At 33.9% G+C, this 22,657-nt stretch overlaps 2 protein-coding genes across 2 annotated transcripts in view; both read right to left on the bottom strand.

Moving 5' to 3' along the window:
- Positions 1–1,435: 1,435 nt before the first annotated feature.
- Positions 1,436–2,966, bottom strand: LOC130634196 (3-galactosyl-N-acetylglucosaminide 4-alpha-L-fucosyltransferase FUT3-like). Its single transcript, XM_057444603.1, has one exon. The coding sequence runs from the start codon at positions 2,684–2,686 to the stop codon at positions 1,526–1,528; it is 1,161 nt and encodes a 386-aa protein (XP_057300586.1). The 5' UTR covers positions 2,687–2,966; the 3' UTR covers positions 1,436–1,525.
- A 787-nt stretch (positions 2,967–3,753) lies between these two features.
- LOC130634132 (hemicentin-1-like) overlaps positions 3,754–22,657 on the bottom strand; it is a 34,646-nt gene continuing 15,742 nt past the window's right edge. The window contains exons 8-36 of the mRNA XM_057444598.1: positions 22,037–22,363; positions 21,615–21,944; positions 20,464–20,790; positions 19,927–20,256; positions 19,491–19,823; positions 19,028–19,354; positions 18,453–18,776; positions 17,962–18,270; positions 17,194–17,520; positions 16,889–17,022; positions 16,285–16,513; positions 15,009–15,150; positions 14,335–14,543; positions 13,567–13,899; positions 12,718–13,053; positions 12,200–12,354; positions 11,847–12,012; positions 11,253–11,399; positions 10,444–10,638; positions 9,628–9,951; positions 9,009–9,314; positions 8,426–8,616; positions 7,406–7,526; positions 6,788–6,883; positions 6,087–6,236; positions 5,390–5,605; positions 4,830–5,044; positions 4,224–4,374; positions 3,754–3,931 (exon numbers count right to left, since the gene is read on the bottom strand). Of these exons, the coding sequence (XP_057300581.1) occupies positions 3,819–3,931; positions 4,224–4,374; positions 4,830–5,044; positions 5,390–5,605; positions 6,087–6,236; positions 6,788–6,883; positions 7,406–7,526; positions 8,426–8,616; positions 9,009–9,314; positions 9,628–9,951; positions 10,444–10,638; positions 11,253–11,399; positions 11,847–12,012; positions 12,200–12,354; positions 12,718–13,053; positions 13,567–13,899; positions 14,335–14,543; positions 15,009–15,150; positions 16,285–16,513; positions 16,889–17,022; positions 17,194–17,520; positions 17,962–18,270; positions 18,453–18,776; positions 19,028–19,354; positions 19,491–19,823; positions 19,927–20,256; positions 20,464–20,790; positions 21,615–21,944; positions 22,037–22,363 (6,863 nt within the window). The 3' untranslated portion in view covers positions 3,754–3,818. The remainder of the gene's footprint in view (positions 3,932–4,223; positions 4,375–4,829; positions 5,045–5,389; positions 5,606–6,086; positions 6,237–6,787; positions 6,884–7,405; positions 7,527–8,425; positions 8,617–9,008; positions 9,315–9,627; positions 9,952–10,443; positions 10,639–11,252; positions 11,400–11,846; positions 12,013–12,199; positions 12,355–12,717; positions 13,054–13,566; positions 13,900–14,334; positions 14,544–15,008; positions 15,151–16,284; positions 16,514–16,888; positions 17,023–17,193; positions 17,521–17,961; positions 18,271–18,452; positions 18,777–19,027; positions 19,355–19,490; positions 19,824–19,926; positions 20,257–20,463; positions 20,791–21,614; positions 21,945–22,036; positions 22,364–22,657) is intronic.

Below are 22,657 nucleotides of genomic sequence, written 5' to 3'. Positions count from 1 at the left end.
TCCTTCTGAAAGCTTAACAACGTTCGCCAGTTAATATCAAACGGTGGTCATGCTTTCCGCGCCTTCTCGCTGGTCGCAACCCTATTTTTTCAGACATAACATATTGCGACTTTAATTTTCAATAAATAATCTGGTATAAATATAACCAAACTCTGAAGAAAAGTAAATGCTGGCGCCCAGTCCTTAGCTTAAGTTCGAAATTCGTGAAATACTACCTTATTTTCGGCAGTTTATTCTTGCCTAAGGGTCTCTTGGCCCCCGAGTCGCTATTGCGTATCCAAAGAAGCAAAACGCCCTGTGAATAAAGTTGCTACTCCATTGTTTTTATCAATAATGCCAAAAGCAATGCATAAATTTGGTTTTTATCGTTGAAGTGTTCTTCCTACAGGCCTCTTCCTCTGTGGCATCAAGTTACACTTGCCAGTAATAACACCCGAAGTATAATCCGATACGTGATGATACTTCTCCGTGTTAACAAAGTATAATTCACTGGCCTGGCATGAAGTCAACTTTTTTCTGTACTTTTTCTTTCTCACTCATCACTTCCGCCTTTTAATCTCAGGAAGGCGAAAAGCCTTGGGAACGACGTTTGTCAATAGCACCAAACGGATCGGAATCATTTGGATTTTAGGCAGCCGACTGAATAAACCAGCTTTACGACATTATAGCCTTGCCTCGTTTTTGATAGAAAGTTCTGCCTCTTTTCTACTTAAAAAACGCCTTGTTTCTGCTTAAGAACTTGCAGTTAGAAAGAATATGGACCTTAAGTTTCTGTTTTTTAGTCCCAGTTGGTAAAGAAAAGATAAAAGAGTACGGAATCTACATGCATGGTTCACATAATCCATTTGCTCCTGGAGGTGCGTTGTATTTGTTTATTTAGAATAATAATTCAAATTGTATGTGGCTAACCTCACTAAGAGATATAATCTGTCAATAACCACTCAGGCCATTCTACAGTGATTAAAGCTTTCACTTGAGCTAAAGAACGTAGTGTTTGAATTTTCTACTTAATTAGGCAACGATGGAATTGAACCCACGATATTTTGGACATGAGTCAAGCAATCGGCGAACTGAACTAGCGATTACCTATAAGAATACTACCTCATTTACCATTTCATGTCTGTCTTAAATAAATTCTAAATAAAACAAGGGGGAGTGACTGTAGTTATTATCATAAGATACTGTCCAGGTACTGTCCAGGTACTGTCCAGGTACTGTCCAGATATCTTCAATGATCATGCACATCAACTGGAAGTGCTTATCTGTCAAAATTACTGCGTAATTGTAAATTTGTATAATTCTTGTTTTTTTGTTTCAGCTCCTGGACTTGGTCCAGTTGCGCAGTATCGTCATGGCGGATTTCATAGAAAAATTAACAAAAGAATATAACAGACAATTTTATAGAATTTTTTTACTTTTAATACAAGTGGTAAATACTTCACATGCATGGAATGCAATTATATGCTTCTTGGAAGGGTAGATTTGCTCCTTTGCTATCCTTATAAATGCTTCCGACTCAAAAAGTTCATCTTTGCAGCCATTTTTTAAAAAACATCTCGTTGCCATAACAATCGCTTGGCTGAAACACTGATGATAAAGAATTACTTTTTGTTGGAATCGCTTTTTGTTGTATTTTTTGACATAGATTGCAGACGAAATAATTGCAGCCTTGCTGAAATTTTAAAACCTCCCAGTGTTCTTTCCATCTGAAATATTCATTGTATTTCTTATCGTCTGAGTTAACCTTTAAAATATACGCCGCCAACTCCCTGACATTGTTAAATCTCATCGCATCTATGTAGGAACCAGGTATAGCTAAATCAGGGTTAGAATAGTTAGCCCCTCCTAAAACTATAGGCACCAGGTTTCTACGCAAACTGTTTTCCCAATACTTTTCAGTGATATAGTCTTTACAAAGGTTGTTTTCAGCAGCGAAATAAAATTTGTATTTATTCAATTCTCCCGTGCAGTTCCCGGAGATGCAATTTAACCGGTTACGAAAATGTTTTTTGCATATTCCACCAACTGCGACGTGTATACCATATAAAGCGAGTTTACGCACCAAATCGTCACGTAATTTATTGCAGTTGCTAACCATCCACGCGACCAGTTTTGTTTTACCAATAGCGTAGTTAATTTTAGTTGTATTTCCAACTTTTCTAAAATTTATACGTCTGTGATAACGATAGGGCATGTGGATTTCTGATTTAAGCTTGTATGATATCGAAAGATTGAAAAAGTCATCTAGAGGTTTCACGGAGGGCGTAAGAAGCGGGTTCTCCAAATTAAAATACGCCCATAATTGACCATGTTTTCTTTGACTATGCAATTTTACTAAAGTTTTCACGCAAGGCATATTTCTTCCATGAAAAATAACAACATCACTCACTGGATACATATTTTGTTCATATGTTATTTTACATCCTCTGAAATAGCAGCCACAAGATTCAGTGTAATTGGAAAACTCCCACGCAAAAATCCATGGCTTTTTACCAAAAAATGAGGTGTAGAACAATATTAGTTTTTCGGAGTGGTTAGTTTGCGCATGCGTAAAAGTTGTCTGAAAATGTTCTGTTCTTGAACAAGATGGACGAATGAAATAGTGGTACAGAGAACGTCGATTAAAAATGACATAAAACACTGCAACTAATATCACAAAATATGCCATCTTTTTTCTGGTCTGCATTTTGTACTATAATTGGTCCCGCGGATTTATACTGAGCGATATCCAGTAAATTGTTAAGAACCGCTGATAATAAATAGTTTTGCGTCCAGGCTAAATGCTCACAAATATTGCAAATTTTTAGCATTGTCGGTATTACATATATACAGCGTAATTAAAATATGTAATAAATAAATAAATAAATGTTCCAGCACAGGATTTGACTGCGTTACAATTCTTAACGTTTCAAATAATATCTATATCGATGTTTTGAAAATACCAAACCATCAATTTAAGGTAACTTAACTTTTTTATTTGAATTTATTATAAATGTATACTTATACATATGTATATATTAATATATACATGTATAAATTAAATGCTTATAAATAATAATTAGCCAGCGCATACATGCTCTTCACCGTTCATGTTTTTAAGAAAAATCGGTATTCATTGGTTTAAATGTATGCTCTTACTCGGCAACCTCGTCCCCAGGGTTACTTACGTTCTTGCATTACACGAGAGCCGTTGCATTCACTTAGTCAATAGTTCGCGAAACAATTCATTATGGTGTGTATATTTTGCGAATTGGCATTCTCATAGACTAAAGTTGTAGCACAAATTTTTGCTCTTTCTTGTCAAATTAAGAAAAAAAGATCTACAATCACTTTAACCTTCATCTGGCCATGTCATATTGCAGTTTCAGGGGTAGTGGGAAAGGGGGAGTTCAACAGGTTGTAAGGACAGGGTGTGGTCCAGCGTACGTTTAAAGGGAAGGTTGCGAGGTATTTTTATGTCAATAAAATGATATTTCTGTTACATTTCATGATCTCACACTTTCCTTAACGCTAAACGCTATAACAGATGAGACAACCTTTGTCTCTAGGGTTCTTCCTGTCATGAACCACGAGACAAAAAAAAGTCTCGGAAATATGACAACAGTGTGAAGATCTGAAACGACTAAATTAAAATTGAGGAGCTGTAAAATGAATAATCAACCTCTTTCCCAGAGCGTTTAAACTTTGACGTTAACGTGGTAACGGCTTTTTCCAAAAAGGTCCGGGGACAAGGGTGAAAGAGAAAAAATAGTATAAAGTAAGAAAATTTCTGCTAATAAAATTATATGTACATTTGACATGTATAATACAGAATGTTATCATGGTTGATATTCAACACAGCTAGAGCAACACAATGTCTTATATGTTTCCATTCTGCAAAACCCAAGTTTCTTCATAAGCGGACAATACTGGAACCTGTTAGAACATTCGTCTGAAAAATAAAATGTGTAAAAAGAGACTTCAAAATATATTGATGCTTGTCTGTTTATAGATGATTGTATTAGTTCATTCGTTTTTCCCTTTCAATGAAACAAAAAGGCGGTTTTTCGTCTACCGGTTTATTTAAAAATCCAAAATGGCGATTTTAAAGCGGGATACAATACTATGAAAGTTACCTGGGGCGAGTATCTTGCTTTCTCCTCCAACTTTTATCACAAAAACTGAAATGGTGAACTGTCAAGCAAAAATCGGTGCGATAAAAGATTGTTAAGAAGGTTTCTTACCTTTACTGCATGGGTACACGTTGCATTTTCGCATAGCCGTTGGTTTATTTTTCACCGGACAATTTTTAGGATCGACCATCACTCTTGAGTTGGAGTAAACACAAAATGGCGTTCTTTCTTGCATACCATCCTTTCCACAAGTTTGCGAACACTAAATGGAACCAGGTTTATTGTGCGAAAATAAATCTTAGCTGTATCAGTTTTAAATCTAAGAAATAATTTTATAAGCTTTGAAGGGCCTAGGCGAACTTAAAAAAATAGTTGGGCTTTCTTTTGGATTTTGTCCGAACAGCACGAAAAAGTGTTTTTGTCAGCCGGTTCAGGGTGTGCGGCTCGAATACAACTGAACCGAAATTAAATTTCTATAAGTTCAATTCAGTTTAAAACAGTCCCGTTAAACATAACCTCCATTTTTCATGCAGTGCCATTCCAAACTTAAAGGAAAAAGTTTAATATTTTTTCATCAAGCTTCAAATAGCAAATATATACATCACTCATTTGTGTTGCAAACTTTATAAAAACACGATCTGTGAGTGAAATAGAAATAAATTAAACATGTACAACGCCATATCAGTATTAATACTTTAAACAATAAATAAATCAAACCTTTGACCAATCTCCTACGCTCCACGATGTTCTGCATTTCGGCGTAAAACATTTTTTACTCAAGGGTGGTTTCAAAGCATGATCACAATTTGTTTTGTTTACTTCTTTGCCATTAAAGGAAATACATAAAACCGAACGTGTTTGTGTTCCATAGTTCGAACCAACACAGGGTTTATCACACGCATTGTACGCTATCACTTTCCACACTCCAGTATCTAAGACGATGATCAAATTCCACAAAATATCTTATTTATGCTGATTCTCACATGTGCGTAGATATTCATGTAATAATTCCTTGCAAGAGGCAGGAGCTGAGATTGTACCCAAAGAGACAATTAAAATCCGCGTCAAGAAATGTCAAAAACGCCTCCCACCCTTGAGTTCTCTAGATTGCCGGGTTCCGGTCTACTTTAAACAGAAAAGAAGGTAAAGGACATGAGCTTGCATTTAAGCTCATGTATCAGATAATGTTTCCTGTAAAAGCGAAAACTTTGAAGTCCTCGTAGCTTGTTGAAGTTCCTCTTGTCACATTCAGAAAACTAAAATTTTTAAAAACTTACACGGCGCTTCGGGAAACGGGTAAACATACAGCTCCACCACGGCATGGTCTTGTCCAACAGTGTTCCCCACTTTACAAGTGTATTTTCCACTATGTCTCAGCTTGATGCTTTTGACAAAAATTTCAGCGACGCGAACACGCCCTCCTGTTTTTGTATTTCGTTTCGCGCTTGTCGTTTGTGAAAATTCCGTTGGAAGATTCTCAGATGCATCAAGACCTTTGAAATATACATACATTTAAATAAAATATAAACAAACAAGCGAAGGTTTGTTTTACGCTAACTTCCCGTACTGGCTTTGCAACTGTGGTGATGAATGACCCGATCCATGTAGAAACGCTTCAGCACTCAAGAGAACGGACTATTATCATTACCAAAGTGATAAGTTCAAACTTACCACCTTGTGTAGATAAACTTCTGTTAATTTTTCTCTTGGAAAGAGAAGTAAATATTATTTCCTCATAAAATAATAAAAACCTAACCGACGCAAATGGAATGGGATAAGGTCAGTTAAAAACATCCAGTATTATGTCAATTATCCCAAATTGTCTGCTGAAAATGCTGAGAAAGTTTGCATACAAACGCTGAGACGAAAAAAAATTCTAGCGCACAAGTCCAAATAATAACTGGCGCGAACTGCAGGTAGATAAGTGCTTAATGAAAGCCTGCTTTAACGGAGTCCAAGCTAAATTTTTTTTACCTTTTTGCGTTAGGTTGGATACTGTGTCTACATTATCAGCCAGTTCGAGATTATGCAGAAACTGATTCGAAAGACGAGTTGATAATCGCTGAAATGAGATATTCGGCAATGGGTGACCAGCACCGTAACAAATGAGATGAAGCCTTTGTCCTGCAATAAAGTGGTTTAATATTAGAATTCACCATGCATACATTTTTATCCAACAATTTTACGCAACCTGAAGAAGCTGACCAAAAAACTAACAGATGTAATGTAGAGGGTATTTAAGTGGATAAAACGTCCGGACAAAAAGAAAGTCATATATACTTTTAAAGTTTTATGTTATCTAAAGTGAAGTGTCCAGGAATGTCACTTTTTGAATACTGTGAACTCTCATTCAAAACTTGTCAACACCGTTTAAAGTCTTAAACCTCTTAATTTTAGTGCATGATTGCTATTTTTCATTGCGTTCCCGCAAAAACAATTCGAGATAAAATACATCTAAAATATAACTACGCGAGCGTTCATTAGATTCTCTTTCATAATTTTGAGTATTATTTTGGCAAAACGAGAATATTCTTAGTGTTTACATAAGCCTCAAAATAGTATGTGGTGCGCTTAATTCCTTGGTGTGCTTTAACTGGAAGAAAAGGGCCTAACAAAAATATGGGTCACGTCTTGTCTAACTTTGATTATATCACGTGACTACAACACTAACATACCTTCGATGACATGAATTTGCATCGCTCCATTTTTCTCGTTCACGACGAAATCACCTTTTCTCCGTTTCGGTATGTCAGTCACAATTTTGGCACCCTCTAAATATTAAAAATTAGTAGACATAAAACTCACTCATGCGCTAATTCGAAAGTTGTGAGTTCGAACATCCGATATTCAAAAAAACTTCTCAAAAAGGGCTTCCTACCGTAAATACTTGATAATTCCCACAGGGGCTCATATTTTCGATATTCAAAAATTACCCAAACAGAAAACGTTTCTTAACATGAAAAAAATTGGACGGAATGGTTGTAAATGACCATTACCGATTGCATGAGACAGTTACTTGCATAAAAAATGTCAGCGTTACCTTAGAAAAAGTTTTCTTAGAACAAGTATTGCACTAAACTGACGTTAACCCCCTTGGGCTCTTATTCCTAGCAGGGGTGGGGAGGAGGTGGGTGGAGCATATTTCAAAAAAAATATTTTTTTTTAGGTCGAGGACTCCTTTAAAGAAGGGAGTTATGTAAAGGAAAAGCTTAATCAAGTATTTCTGTACATATTCTCTCTACCTACTTAACTTGTATTTGTACAAACAGAAACCTTATGTGTGTAGACCGTACCAATGACAGACACATTTGTACTTGCTACATCTTCTCCTAACATATTCTTCGCACGACAAATATATCTTCCCGCCATGTTTTTGGTGAAGTTTCGAAGTATGAGGACGTTGCTTGATCCAGCCTAAAAGATAGTTTGATGTATTTATAAATAAAGATGAGTATTTGGGATTAAAGGAAAATTTCTGACGTTGTGAAAAACTTTTTTTGGTTTCTACGAAATAAAAAACATGTGTCGAATTTAAACTTTTGAATGTAAGCACTCTTTTGGGTATTAAGACAAAACAGTTATCTTGAATCCTTTCCCGTAACGAGATTGTATCAAAAAATATACACAAACAATTACTATCTGGTTTGTTCAAAGTTTGCAGCGAAATATTTAGCCGCTAAAGGTAGGCACTATTCTACAATTCGGCTAAGGGAATTTTTCGAGCGAAATTAAAACAGATACATTTTGCTGGCTAATTCGCCGTCCAATTCGCTGCGCGGAAATCCGCTCTAATGCTGACAAGCGCGTGAAATTACGATATGTTGACTAAACTCCATTGCTGGTACTAACTCACACTTTTTAAGGCAGCGCTGTCTTTTTTTGCATTATATAGGCAACATCCAGTTTGAAGTTTGGTTGGTGACGTTAGCTTAAGATGACACTTCCGAAAGTTGTTTAAATACTTAAAATCCTTGAAACACAAAGAACGAAAATCAAACATTAATTGCTCTAGTATGCGGAAGTAAATCTGTTGAATAAAGACACTGGTATAAGGATTAGGATAACATCATCGGCGCATAAATGAGTTCTGAAATGAGCGAACAGAAGTTCGAAGGGAACTCCATTGATGGTACTAATTCACATTTTGCAAGGCAGCGCTGTCTTTTTTGCAAAATATAGGGAATCTCCAGTTTAAATTTGTTTTCAGTCAAAGCAACTTACCTTAAGATGCCACTTCAAAAGTTGTTTAAATACTTAACGATGCAGAATTAATCAATTTAAACCAAGTTAGCAAGCAATCCTAACTAACCTACCTTTACTGCCACAAGTTGTGTGTCATCATATTTACTCCAGAACAGTTCAGGTTTCGGATTACCACTCGCGTTGCATGATATTCGTAAAGTTGAACCGACATGAAGTGTGATAGATGAACCAACACGTATCTTGATGACGTCACTCTTGTCACTGTTTATTGTGGAGTTACCTTCCATTAGGTTGGGAGGAACTGCGAAAAAAGTGGTACATAGCTCAGTAAATCCTGTTTTATGATAGTAACATACCTATTTTGCTCCGTCTTGTCCTTTCGACTACTTGTTGACAAGTATACTAATTTATTTACCATTTTTTATTTTTTATTGTCCCTTCTGGCTTGCTCCCAAAAAATCGAACATATTCGTCGAAAATGAAGTTAAACAAAGTTTAGAAGCAGTGAAAGTTTAAAATATATAAAAAATAGTTTTCTTTTCAGTAAAAAGTGTATTGTTATAAGAGAAATGTCTACATCCCATATTCTTCTAATATATTGAATATTTACTTGCTATAGGAGTAGTTCCACTGTGTTTACGAAGCATGTTATACGTGAAAGATAAGGTATTCTGAAACAACATCATCACTTACCTCCGATAGTGACTTCCATTAGAGCGGTAGTTGCACCCAAAACGTTGTCAGCCATACACACATAGGTTCCCGCATCTTGATACGTAACAAATTCAACCTCTAACACATTTCTGTTGATCGCTGTTCTCACTAAATCGTGGTCTTTCAACCACGTAATTTTTGGAGTTGGTGAGCCAGTTACATGACACAGTAATCTGATGTGAGATTTTAATGGGACGATAAGCTTTCCGTCGCCATTGGATACGGCGTGTGTTTTGCCAGTTTCGCTGGATCGAAAATGCGGAAATATGGCAGCCGTGGGCTTTTCTACAATGATATTATTCAAGCTTTTATTTTTAGTATTACTTCCAGTTTCATTTTTTCACAAAATATTTTTTTTACAAAAATTTAACGTTTATTGTAAAAATAAAAGTCTCAATTTAATTACATTTAAAAGATTTCAAAATACGCAAAAAAATGGCGAAGAAATTCATGTCCATAAACATACGAGATATAGCTGGCAAATATCGTAACAAACTCTCCTAATGCAGATCATAAATAAACAATGAAGTTTGTTTTTCAACCAACATTTCTATATACGAATGACAGCATTCTGTAAACAATGAAATATTTAACCTACCTGCCACAAGTAAGTATGTTGATCTATTCATCTCGCCTACTTTGTTCGTAGCCGTGCATGTGTAACGTCCTGAATCCGAAATCCGGACATTGTTCATCCGGAAATGGCTATCGAACGTGACGTAAATTCGCGGGTCAATAACAAACGAGCTATTCGCTTTCGACCATTTCAAAACTGGATCAGGCGCGCCCGCTACAGGACAAGTGATGATGATTGACATTCCCTTGACAGTTATGATGCTTCCACCGACAGTTGCGTATAAAATTTGTTTCGAGTATTTCGTACGAGTGATATTTTCATTCCTCGACAGGATTCGAGGTGGTACTAGTAAGAATCAAATAAGAAAAGCAAATCGGTTATTTTTTTTTTATTTATTATTTTTTTTTGTACAATCAAGTATGACTAATAAAATTCGAGATGAAAAGCCATTTTATTCAATGTGTGTGCAAAAAGATGAATCTCAATCTTGCTCTGAATAGTCGTTCATAAAAATCCAAAAAGTTCTCACTGGTTATCATAGCGAAGTTTGATTCGCACAGAATGATGAAACCTATTAGGACGACAATGTTTGCACAGAGATCCGTTTTGAGAACCCTTGCGCTATCCAACATTGTTTTTTTGCAAGAAACACAACTTCAACTCTTGAGATATACATCATATTCTAATAAATATTGGTGTTGATATTACACAGATATTTAATAAAATGCAGCCGTTCTAATCCATGTTTTAAACATAATAAATTTTCCTTGTTAACATAAAAAATTTTTATCCCATATTATTTTAAAAAAACAAAAGAAAAAAATCATCCAAACATACCCATTACACTTAAAGTTGTTTTTGCGACAGCTTCCCCAAAGATATTCCTTGCTTGACACGAATATATCCCAGCATCACTTGCCACAACTCTCTTCACATACAATAACGATGAGATAAGTGAGTCATATTTGTCTTTGTTTTCCAGATCAATGGGGAAATCGTTGAAATACCAACTAATGTTCGGATGAGGGTGACCTAGAGAAAAACAAAGTAAACAGTCTGTGCAAAATCATACGAAGAAATTTGCAGCGTGGTAGGTATCAAACAGATATTCACGAGGTTTACGAAGTTCAATGGTTATCTTACGTCAAATCTCACTGGAGTTTTTTTCTTACATAAAAATGCGAACAATTTGAAGTACTATGTGATTTTTAAAATTGGATATCACATATTTATGGGTTTTATTGACGTACTACGAGTCGATTTCTTGTAAAACAAGGCTGTATGAGCCATCTTAATTTTAAGAAAGAAGGAATAGCTCCATAACAAATAACCATATATCAAGCGCACCACCAGGCTGGTTTTTTTGGGCCCGAAATAAAACCCTCATTCTAAAAAACATAGAGTAAAAATCGACTGCAATATTCAAAAACATATTCGTACCAAGATTAAGATTTTCACCTTTTTGAGTATTCTCTCACGATCAAAGTTTTTAAGGACGTAAAAATGTGCATTTAAGTTTTGTCCTTAAACTTTTCCATTAGTACACTTAAAAAAAGCGTTTAATATCTCTAGCCTATCCATCGTTCACCCTAATTCTTTAATTTTTCATTTCTAATAAGTGTGTCTAATCCTTGAGTTTTTCTTACCTTGTATTTTACATTGAAAAACAGCTGTACTTTTAATACGTAAGAGAGACTTCTTCACACCAACCGGAATCACTAATTCTGAATCAGCTCGAACTGATATCAAAGGTGATAAATTTCGACTAACTGCTTTTATGGTTGGTGCATAACCTAAGAAAAAGAAAGATTCTTAGACATTTGAACAGATAAATTAATATTCTTTTCATTTCAAAATACCGTTTCCATTTTCTATATACAAGGAAATGCACTCAAAGCGTAACGTAACGCATGCTCAGAGATTTTTTTAGTTATTTTTAGTCCAGATGTGCTTTTGGTTATGCTTTTTTTAAAAACATATTTTATAATAATTCCTTTTTTCGATTTTGAAACTTTTGAAGCCCTAAAAGTCAGCGATATGTAACATTCAAATCAAGAAGAATTGAGAGATGCTTGTAATGTTAATTTCATTGATGCGAAGACATTCCCACATGACATATATACAATTGTAAATGGAGACTCACGTGTCGGCGCACATTTAAGTCAAACATTCTTGAGGTCCCGCACTCATAACTTACAATCACAAAACTGTATTTAAAATAAGAACAGCATTGTACATACCCACATATAACATGGTGTCTTCTTTTAAAGTTTTTGCAAACGTTTCTGCGGCACATGTATACCTCCCTTCTGCTGTCAATTTCACATTATTAAGCGTTAAAATATGAGTCAATGGATCATAGTCGATATTTCTACGTAACGGTGAGCCATCTTTAAGCCATGTCACCTATGTTAGAACCATGTATTTTAAAAAACAGTAGTTTTAAATTAAAGGGCGATTAAAAAAAGTACTTGATATTTTTATGAAAGAAAGAAGTATGAATTTAAGAACACAATTTCACTTAGTTGTGTTCTTCTTGAAAATGCCAGCTTTTTAATGTAGCAACAACATCTGTTTACTGCTAGACATTTACCTTTGGTGGTGGAAATCCAGACACAGGACAATCCAGTAAGACTCGTGTATTTCGCAGAACGTGCAGTTCACTTCCAACGATAGCAACTATTTCTCTTGCATGCTTCTTCACAATATATTTCTGATCAGAGACAATTAGTGTTGGGGGTGTATGATCTAAATAAATAAGTGTTTTTATCTGTGCTGTCAGAAACAAGATGCGGCCACCATTCTTCTGTTATTGTGACCACACCTTGATGTTGAAATAATATAATGAATTTCTTAACTCGCATTAAACTTAAAGGTCAACAAAATTTAAAATCTTAAATTTTATAGCAATTGCCAACTACGTATTCAAAAAGATCATATATTATCCATTGAACAATAAGAAGAAAAAAATATTAATGTGTACATCTTTCTGCTTCCATGATGTGAAAAGATCAAAACATTCTTACCATGAGTTTACAACTTTCGTAAAATCATTCACTAATATTGTAAAAGACACATGGACAGATTCATTAAAACTACATATAAACCTACCTATCACAGATATGTATGATAACTGTGTGTCTGCACCAAAAACATTGGTTGCGTTACATCTATATCCACCTTCAAATTCCTTTGATATATTGGATACAATGATATGATGTCCGTCAAGAGCAAAATGGACATTTGGATGCTCTTCCAGCCATGTACCTGCTATTCTATCATGTGACCAAACTATGGTTGGTTTTGGTGAACCCACAGACGGACAAGTGATTGTTAATCTTGAGCCTGATAATATGTTGGCGATGTTACCGATAGTAATGTTCGCAGACATTACCTTTGCAGTCACTACTTCAAACTTTTGTACCAAAATCTTGGGCGGTAATGGTTCTGAAAGGTGATGTGTTAACTTTTAAGGGAAAACAAAAAACATGGTATTTTTTTAACCCTTTTTGTTGCCTTTATAATCACAAAATGGGGGTTGATACTTCTATACAGTCATATTTCGATATCTTAAATTTTTAAAAATGTAGAGAAAAGAGATTAAAATACGGAATATACGTCTTCGTTTGTGTAAAACAATGTTTAAGAAACAAATATTTTAAGATATTAATAATTTACCCTTTTTCATAATAATTAATTTTATCTCTGATGTTGTTAGGGTTGAAAACATGGTAAGTGTAAATAATCAATACTTGTTTGAAATTATTTCCAATTAAAAAATGTAAAACTTTATTCACAAAATATTGAATTAGAAAACTTTTTAGCATTATGAATACCTTATCTAATTGAGGAGCAATTTCTATTCCGAATAGTAAAAGCACTATTAACTCTTGTTTGCGAAAAGAAGCTCAAGATGTCAATTACAGCATATATTAAGAGTTGATTGATATGTACAATTACCTTCGACTGTTATAACAGTATCAGCTTGTTGACTACCAGCCATATTTGTTGCGGTACAGCGAAACAAACTACTCTGATGTATTTCATATATCAATGTTGTTGCATTGTTTTTCAGTACTGCAATACCACTGTTAGCTAGGACTTCATCATCTTTTTCCCAAATAACAACAGGAAATGGAAAACCCGAAACAGGACACTTTATATAAGCAAGAGTATTTGGGTATGTTATCACAGACTGTCCACTAGTTATTTGTAGAACGCCTTTGCCAGTAACACTGTTGAAACTGTATTTTGGTTTGTCTGTTGCTGGAAGAAATGCTGGCTTCACAGGATCTATAAACAGCAATCACGGTTTTCAATAACCTATTTCCAATTTGTGCAAGAAACAAATTGGAAAGGCTTAGCTGTTAATGTGGTTATCGTGAAAATGTGGTTTACACATAATGCTGTCCCCACCCTACCAGTTTTTTGGGTTCAGATTGCTGACAATAAAAATGTCTTTGCTTCAGGATTGAAATTAATTTTGGGAAGGAACACCTATTTTTAGTATATTTTTTATCTTTAATTTATATTTTAGATCATTATTTAGAATATGACGAGGAAGATGTACATGTTAAATTTTTGCTGTATTCCATGATGCACATTATTATCCATGGTGAAGATTGCAAGTGCCATTTGGAGGAAAGCTACATAAGAAGTAAAATTTTATACAAAGCAAGAAAAGATTTGTAGTATGAATATGCAGAAGTTATGGAAATTTCTTCTCACCATATAATATTAATGTTGTGTTTAGCTCATCAAACCCAGCTTCATTTTCTGCATGACAAGTGTAAACACCTCCGCACGATTCTACTTTGCTTGCTGAAGTAATAATCAATGATCCAAGATCATCTATTGCATATTTATTGTTCAGTTCTACAGGAATTCCATCTTTTCGAAATGAAATTTTCGGGCGAGGAATACCAATTGCTGGACATCTAAAAGTTACAAAATGAAATTAACTTGGCAATTAGGTATTGTACTTTTTTTTTGGAGCAATGAAACAGCATTTGTCTTTATGCAGGAGACATTGTTATGTTTGACCAATGATACAAAACAAATATTTTAGCTAGTTTTTCTTCTTTTAGACTTCTTCCCTCTAAATTCCCTCAAAATGCCAGTTTGGAAAGTAAATTAAGCCTACTTGTGAACAATCTTTAAGATATTACGATGTTTTGTGTTTACAGAAAGCTTTCAAAAACAACTGCTAAGAATTAAAGAAATATTATATCAGCAGTCTCTTCTTTACTCAATTTTATCAAATTATCATTTAACAAAATGAGACTTTTAAATGCTCTAAGTTGTAGTCTTCTTCTCTCTGCTTATTTTAAAAACTTTAAATGAAATAAAGACACAAATAAAAATTAAGCTTAGTTTGAAATTTAACGAACAAAAAGTTATACCTTATGCAAACTATGGTACCGCTGATTGTTTTTAAATCATCACCAATAAATACTTCGACTTTAGTGGAACCATCCATGTGGGATAAGAATTCTGTTTTATTTCCTCTCACTAAATCCCTCTGTATTACAGGCTTGCTTGGAACTAAGTAGAAACAAAACACAAATTTACAAGCAATGTAGCTACAATATGTAAAATATGTATATAAACTATGCAGAAAGATGACTAAAACTATTACAATGTTGCAGAATGGGTGTTTAATAAATTCAAATGAAAAAGTGAACAAGTAGGCATTCATTTGGCACTCATTAAAAAAGCTGAATTTTATTATGTTACGAAAGGTAGATTTCCATACGAATGCATTTTCGGCTCGAGTGTAGAAAGCTTGGGAGCATTTTTCTCTTGAGCTTGAACTTAATGGATATCAATTTCCCGCTTGAGAGAAAAGATGTTCAGAATAAAATGGCTATCGTAAACAGAAAAAACCTTTTAAAAATAATAACAAAATTGTTTATATGGCAGCAAATTAAAAGAAGACTGAACAGGAAACAACAACTAAGAAAGATGAGAGAAATTTTTCATGAAAAAGGGGAAAGTTATAATTTATTGTTAGTTTATGAATTTAACTACCAATGCCCCCCAAAAAGCAGCTGATTTTTGTGGTTGTTAGGAAGATTTGAAAAGAATTTATGAACCCATAACTTTTGTTCACAAATTCAATACTAACAGGTGTCTCTGCTCTACTTAATACCAAACACTTTCCTGAAAGGTTTGTTATTTTGTGAATAAAGAAGTGCAGAAGAAATTGTTGTTTTTTCTAATATTCTTCTTGAATAAAATGAATTGTGCAATTGTTTACATTTCCTTGAATTTCATTGGTTAAAAAGCTCGAGAGGAAAACATGTGCTGAAAAAGTTGAATGAGTTCAACTTTTTTAGAAAAGCTCGGGAGAATCTTTTTACGTGGAGTCAGCTGTCATTCTACTTTATTGCGCATGCTTGAGGGAAAAGCTCTTGAGCTTTTTCTGCTTGAGCGAAAAATGCAGTCGTATGGAAACCTACCTTAAAATAATTGTACAGCACCTGTATAAAAAGGTAAAGCTTAATAAAGTTAAGTTAGGAAATAGGCAGTACATCAACTCTTGAAAATTTGGGAGAAAACACAATAAACAGCAGAAATAATTTCGAATATCTACACCAAACAAAAAACTGTTAGCTGTTAATATTGCATTTCAATAAAAACAAAATAAAAACAAAAAATACAAGCGAAAAATCTTACGAATAATGTTAATTAATGAACTTTCCGTTACGGTTCCAAATCTGTTACTAGCAGCACAAACGTACATCCCATTAGACCTGATATCGGTAGTGTCAACAACAAGAGAATGGTGTGTATTTATAAGTTCAACACCATCTTTTTTCCACTTCATTGTTGGTTTTGGTACCCCGTCTGCAATGCAAAGAAGCTTTAGTTTTGCTCCAGATAATATTTTATAGTCATTACCAACCTAGATGTGTTAAATATTGGTATAAACTTAACAGAGTCATACACATTTTCACCTAATATTTAGGTTGTCTATGTCAAATTCCACTACAAAATTAAAAAATCTCCAACCACTTTGTATTTCCACAAATCAGACTAATGTGCAGGATTGTGGAAAATACTGAACTTAGAGCTAAAAATGCAATATATGCAAAAGTTGCAATGTCCGCAACAGAAGAAGTAGTAATAGAAAACTGTAATGAAACGAAAAATCCTAAATGAGGTTACGGTTGCTTGATTGAATTTTTATGCTATCTGGCGTTTCTTGTTTCACAGACTCAAAACATTACTATGCTGTTTCTAAAGTTTAAACTAATAATACCACAAATACCACAAATACCTCTGCTGAAATGGCTTCATCCTGCACATTTTTTGTTGTTCGATTTCTGTATATAATAACTTCAGTTGGTCGTCCAAGCATCCCAGCTTGTGTTGCGCCTTGTTTGGAAGACACAATTACAGGTTTCTTTGGCACTAAAGATAAGTTATTTATAAAATCTTTATTTTTCTAATTATTATATCTCAATCTTGATAAAACAACTGGATAGCATATAGATTTTAATTTTACAAAAAAATCTTGTTTCAGATTTTCCAAGTTCGTTCTGCCAGAAGAAAATAAGAAACAAAATTGAAGAAGTATTTCACCGTAAACCCCCAGTTTTAATGTTGCAAAATATTCCTTTCCATCAGTGTTCACAACACCACATTTATATATTCCAGAATTTATCCATGATACAACCTGAATAGTTAATGTATGTTTGCGTCTTTTAAAGTATAAATTTTGGCTTTTTCTCAATGGTACTCCATTATGGCTCCATTGTACCTCTGGTAGTGGGGAGCCTGAGACTAGGCAATTAAGGTCAACACTACTTCCTTGCAGCACATGAACACTTCCTCCAACATCAAATTCAGATTTTGATGCTGTTGACATAATGTTTTGTGTAGGATTCTTCACTTGAATTTTCCTTTCAGCTAAAAAAATAAAACTGGTATCAACTGAATACAATAACTGATTACTTTATATTGTGTTACCTAATATCCACCACAGCAGTTTTATAGAAAATGTAGATAGCTAACCAGCTATCTGAAAGAAACCTGTCATCATAGAATATTTTGACTGAATCTAAAAGTTGCTTTTATAGTAAACTTAACCTTTTTGCAGTGTCATTTGAATCAATCTTTGTACTGTCAGGATTAAATAACACTTTAAAATTTGTTTTTCATGATTGTTGACATTTTAGCGAAAAAAGCAATATTGGTCTACACTGTTGTCATTGTTAAGAGCACTAATCCAATTGTTAAGAGCACTACCCATATTTTCACAAAAATATCATCAGCAAGGAATCACTGTTTCTGACAGTAAAGTATAATTGGATCTTATTGTTGGGTCAATATATACTTTTAATGGTTTACCTTGTATTTGAATGAAGGAGGTGATTTCTGTTTTCCCCATTTCTCCTGTAACTTGACAAGTTACATTATGCATTCCAATTTTAAGGTTTTCTTTAATAATAAAGTACTTGTCACCATTTGTAATGATTCGTCCATTTTGTAACCAATCAATCCTAATTACCCCTTCCCTGATTGGACATTTAAATTTTATTTTATTTCCATGCAATGTTGTCAGTTTTGTCCCAACGGTAACTTCAATTTCTTTTGGTTCATTTGTTAAAATTTGAATGTCTTGTCCTACAGATTTTTCCAACAACTCTTCAACTGGTACTACAAATAAAGATAATAAACATATATAAAGTAAAAAGTAAATAAATTCCACATTGTGTTATGCAAAATTTGTTCTACCGAAAAATGATATTTGTTGTTGATGTACGATTTTAAAATATAAATTGCCAAATAAACAGTAAAAGGCCTAACAAAATATGCTAAAAATATACAATATAACATACTTAATACACTGATATGAAGAGAGCCAAATTTCCATTTTCTGGTATCATCACTAAAACATGTATATGATCCAGAATCCTTTACCTTCAATGACGAAATAAATACAGTTCCATTAGTGTAATATCTTGTCCCTTGGAAGAACAATCCTCCTTTCTCCCATATTATATCAACTTTCCCATATTTGCCAACTGGACATATCAGGAGTATTGAATTTCCTGCGACTGTTGTAATGTTGGTTCCTACTTCTACGCTAATCGTTCTTTGTTTTGCCTTGATGATTTTTATGTTCTTTATGACGGGTTTATAACCAATCGGAAGATACTTCCCTAAACAGAATTTTAGAGACAAAGGTATTCATGCACATTAATAGCATTTTGGGATATTTTTCTTTGGCAATTCAAGCAAACCAACTTAATGCTTTTTGTTTCTTAACTGTGATAATGGAGAAGAAGCACATAATATGTTCTTCTACATTAAAATTGATAAATCAAGCAGGTTACAGCCTGTAATTGATTTATGAAAACATTCTGGTTAATAGAGGCAAAAAGATATGCCAAAAAATGTTTCCTTTCCTTACCAACAACATCAATGTTACTTATCGCAGAATCTACACCAATGCTGTTCACAGAAAAACATTTAAATTTTCCACTGTGCCACCAGTTTGCAAGTTTAATAGCAATACTTCCATTTTTGAAATTCTTCACGCCACTGACTAGTGACAAATCCTTCTCGTTAAATTTCCAGGTGACGTGAGGCTTTGGTACGCCATTGACAAAACAGTCAATTTGTATAGATTTACCCAAATTAACCGTAAGAATATCACCAACATGAGCATGTAACATAGCAGACGTTGGAAGAGTATGAAGTTCACGCTGTGATTTTCTGATCACTGGACTTTTCATTTCTAACAAAGAATTTCAATTTTTTTAAATTAAAAAAAGGGAAATTGTGTTTAAAAACTAAAATACAAGGGAAAAAAACTAACCAAGCCAAGCCAAGCCAAATCTATGAAAGCAAAAGAACAAAATTAAATAAATTACCAATGAACTGTAAATGGGAACTAGCTTCAGTAATCTGACCATTTTGCTCTCCATGACATGTATACATTCCTGTATATTTTTCACTCATCTTTTGAATAAGTAAAGCATCTGTTCCTTTTTCTTGTACAAAACTGCCATCATTTTTTTCAATCTCCTTTGAATTGACAAGCCATGAGATCTTTGCAGGTGGCACAGCAATATGTGGACATTTTATCTTTATAGTCACACCTTTTATTGCACGGGCGTTGTTACCAATTGTAATTACTGCAACAGTTGTAGGATCAACAGCTTCAACAGATCCAGAGACACTGTGAATTTGTAATTTCTGAAATTCTATAGAAAAAATATTATTTTTGATAGTCCTTATAAAAAATCAAAATTAAAATCAAAATATGCTTCATATGATTAAAAAATTGCTGTATTAGGTAAAACATACTTATCACTTCGATATTTGTTACAAGTCGTGAAATTCCTAATTGGGTCTGCATAACACATGTGTACTGCCCTCTTGATGATAAATCCACATTACTAAGATATAACTTTTCACCTTTTGGTACCAAAACACGACTTGGAATTATGGGCTGGTTATCTTTCAACCAAGTAAGTTGAGGCCGCAAACTCCCTCGTGCAGGGCATCTTATTTCAACTGATTGGCCAGAAATGACTTTTATATCCTGACCGCTAGTTACATGAAACTCATCACCAGTTATTCCTTCTGTTCCAATGTTTCCATGCTGCTGTGATTTACCACCTTTTGTATGACCAGCTAAATAAGACTGACATTTCAAAACAAAACAATTTCAAATAACGTTTTCTAATGCGAAAGAAACTTGTTTCATTTATTCTTAACAAGTGTGTACTACAAAAAAGCAACATAAATTGATATTTAAATGATAGACATGGAGAGAAAGACACTTTCATTCTGGCCCATAAATATAACTGAAATTTAAAACAAATAAAAGTTTCAAATTACCTATTATTTTTATTTGTGATATCATTTTATCATATCCATATTGACTATATGCCCGACAGCCATAAATCCCTTCATCAAAGAACTGTAGACCATTAATAATCAACTCATACCCATTATTTAAGTTGATACGAGTGTCGTAGTGAAGCTGCTTGCCATTGACAGTCCATTCATAATATGATTGTTCTGTTCCTTCAGCAGGACAGAGGATACGTAATGTTTTGCCAAGTGTTGTTGTCAGGTTTGTTCCTATCTCTATGTCCACCAGTGGGGAAGCGTCAAGAGACTTTTCCACTTTTTGTTTGCTTGTAATTAGAGGAGCTCCCTTAGCTGGTGATAAAACGAACAAAATATAAAAGCTAAACAACAGCAATTACTTTTAAGGTAAATGTAAATTAGTGTTAATAAAATGATTAACCTGAAAAGAAAGTCTACATCAGTTTGAACACAAGATCTTAATCATTTTAAACATGGTCATAACAATCTGCTGTTGGAAATAAATTTTGTGATTAATCACAAACTACAAGCTTACCTACAAAATTTCATTGCAAACCCATATGCAGATGTTACAGAGACCTGAAGCCAGCAAATGAGTCATATGTTATGAATTCACTTTTATAATATCTATGTATTAATAAAGGCCCAATATTAACGACAAATAGTATTTTTGGTTCCTGTGTCAATTTTTGCTAAAAACGTTATTTTTAATTTTGGACCAGTTTAGAAAATTAATATTCAACAATTTGATTAAACTGAATATGCATTCTTTATCCAAGAAGCCATTTTACATTTAAGAAAACATTAGTTCACGTCCATCATCTTTGCAGCACTCGGGAAGATAATGTGTAGGGTTATTTATATTAACATAGTATTATATTATTAGTTTTGGGCAAAAATATTATGCATGTAAAAAGAACATAATTATGTTGTCACCATTGTGTGCAACATTGACATATAGTGTGTATTACCAGTCACATCTTTCTGTATACTAGTATCAGATTTAGGTCTGCGTTAATACACAATACTTTTATGAGGAATGCTTACACCAAACAAACAGTCCTGTAATTATGTCAATTAATCAAACAAGCTGAATCTAATAAAAGTTCAATTTTTTTATCAGTTCTCAAATTTACATATTATAATAAAAAACTTACGCAAAATCTTTATCTCTGATGAACTCATTACCACACCAGCTCCATTAGTTGCAAAACATGAGTACATACCAGAGCTCCACTCATCAGCGTTTTTTAATGTTAGTGTCCTTTTCTCATTGTTTTGAATTATTTTTTCAGTGTCTGTTACCATATTTTTACCATGCTTCCACAACAACTTTGCAATGGGGTAACCAGTAGTTGGACAAGTAATCACAATGTCTCGTCCACCTGTCGTTTTTAGTTTATCACCAATTGTAATATCAACTAGAGTTCCCTTCTCAGCAATCTTTAAAAACGACTTTCCAACTTCAATTGATGGAGCACTTGGAACTGTAATATAAAATATAGTACCAGTCAAAGACTTAAATATCTAGACTTTAAAACTCAAAAAAAGAGGGTATGTTTTGTATTCACATACGTACCAATCATTCTCACATCTGACCATGCTCTCGCCTCCCCAACTACATTATTAGCTTTGCATTTATAATCACCAACATGCTTTCTCTGAAAATGTAGTATCAAAAGAGTATTTCCAGTTTGAATAATAGAGTCATCCGAGACTGGTTTTCGATTAAGTTCCCAGGATATCTCAGGTTTTGGTAAGCCAGAGGTACTGCATATTAACTTCAATGGTGCACCTTCAATAATTTGAACAGTTTCCCCTATTCTAATAGAAACCAACCCAGCTGTAGAAATTATTTTTGTAGTTCTGCTACGTCTACCAGCTGAAATTCTTGGTGAGCGTGATCCTAAAATATAAGATTGACTGCACAACATGATACTTTTCCCTTTAGACGAGATATTAACTAATTAAAGTAATAACAAATCATAGCTGTGGAGGAGCTTGAGTTATACCAGTGATATTGTTTAATGGTTACATTGGAGAACATTGTTAATTGTTAATCGTCGTGTTAATGATATTAATAGTGGTGTTATTGAGAGTTAATTAATTGTTTGTTTTCACTTGGATTATTTGACTGGAGAAATTGTTTTCTGTTCAAGGTAACTAACATTTAGTACTAATTTTCATGGTAGCAGAGAAA

Source organism: Hydractinia symbiolongicarpus, chromosome 1 (assembly GCF_029227915.1).
Source record: "Hydractinia symbiolongicarpus strain clone_291-10 chromosome 1, HSymV2.1, whole genome shotgun sequence".
In the NCBI taxonomy this organism is placed as follows: Eukaryota; Metazoa; Cnidaria; class Hydrozoa; order Anthoathecata; family Hydractiniidae; genus Hydractinia; species Hydractinia symbiolongicarpus.
Note: the sequence above shows the minus strand (reverse complement) of the source record. Positions and strands in the feature narration are given on the sequence as shown.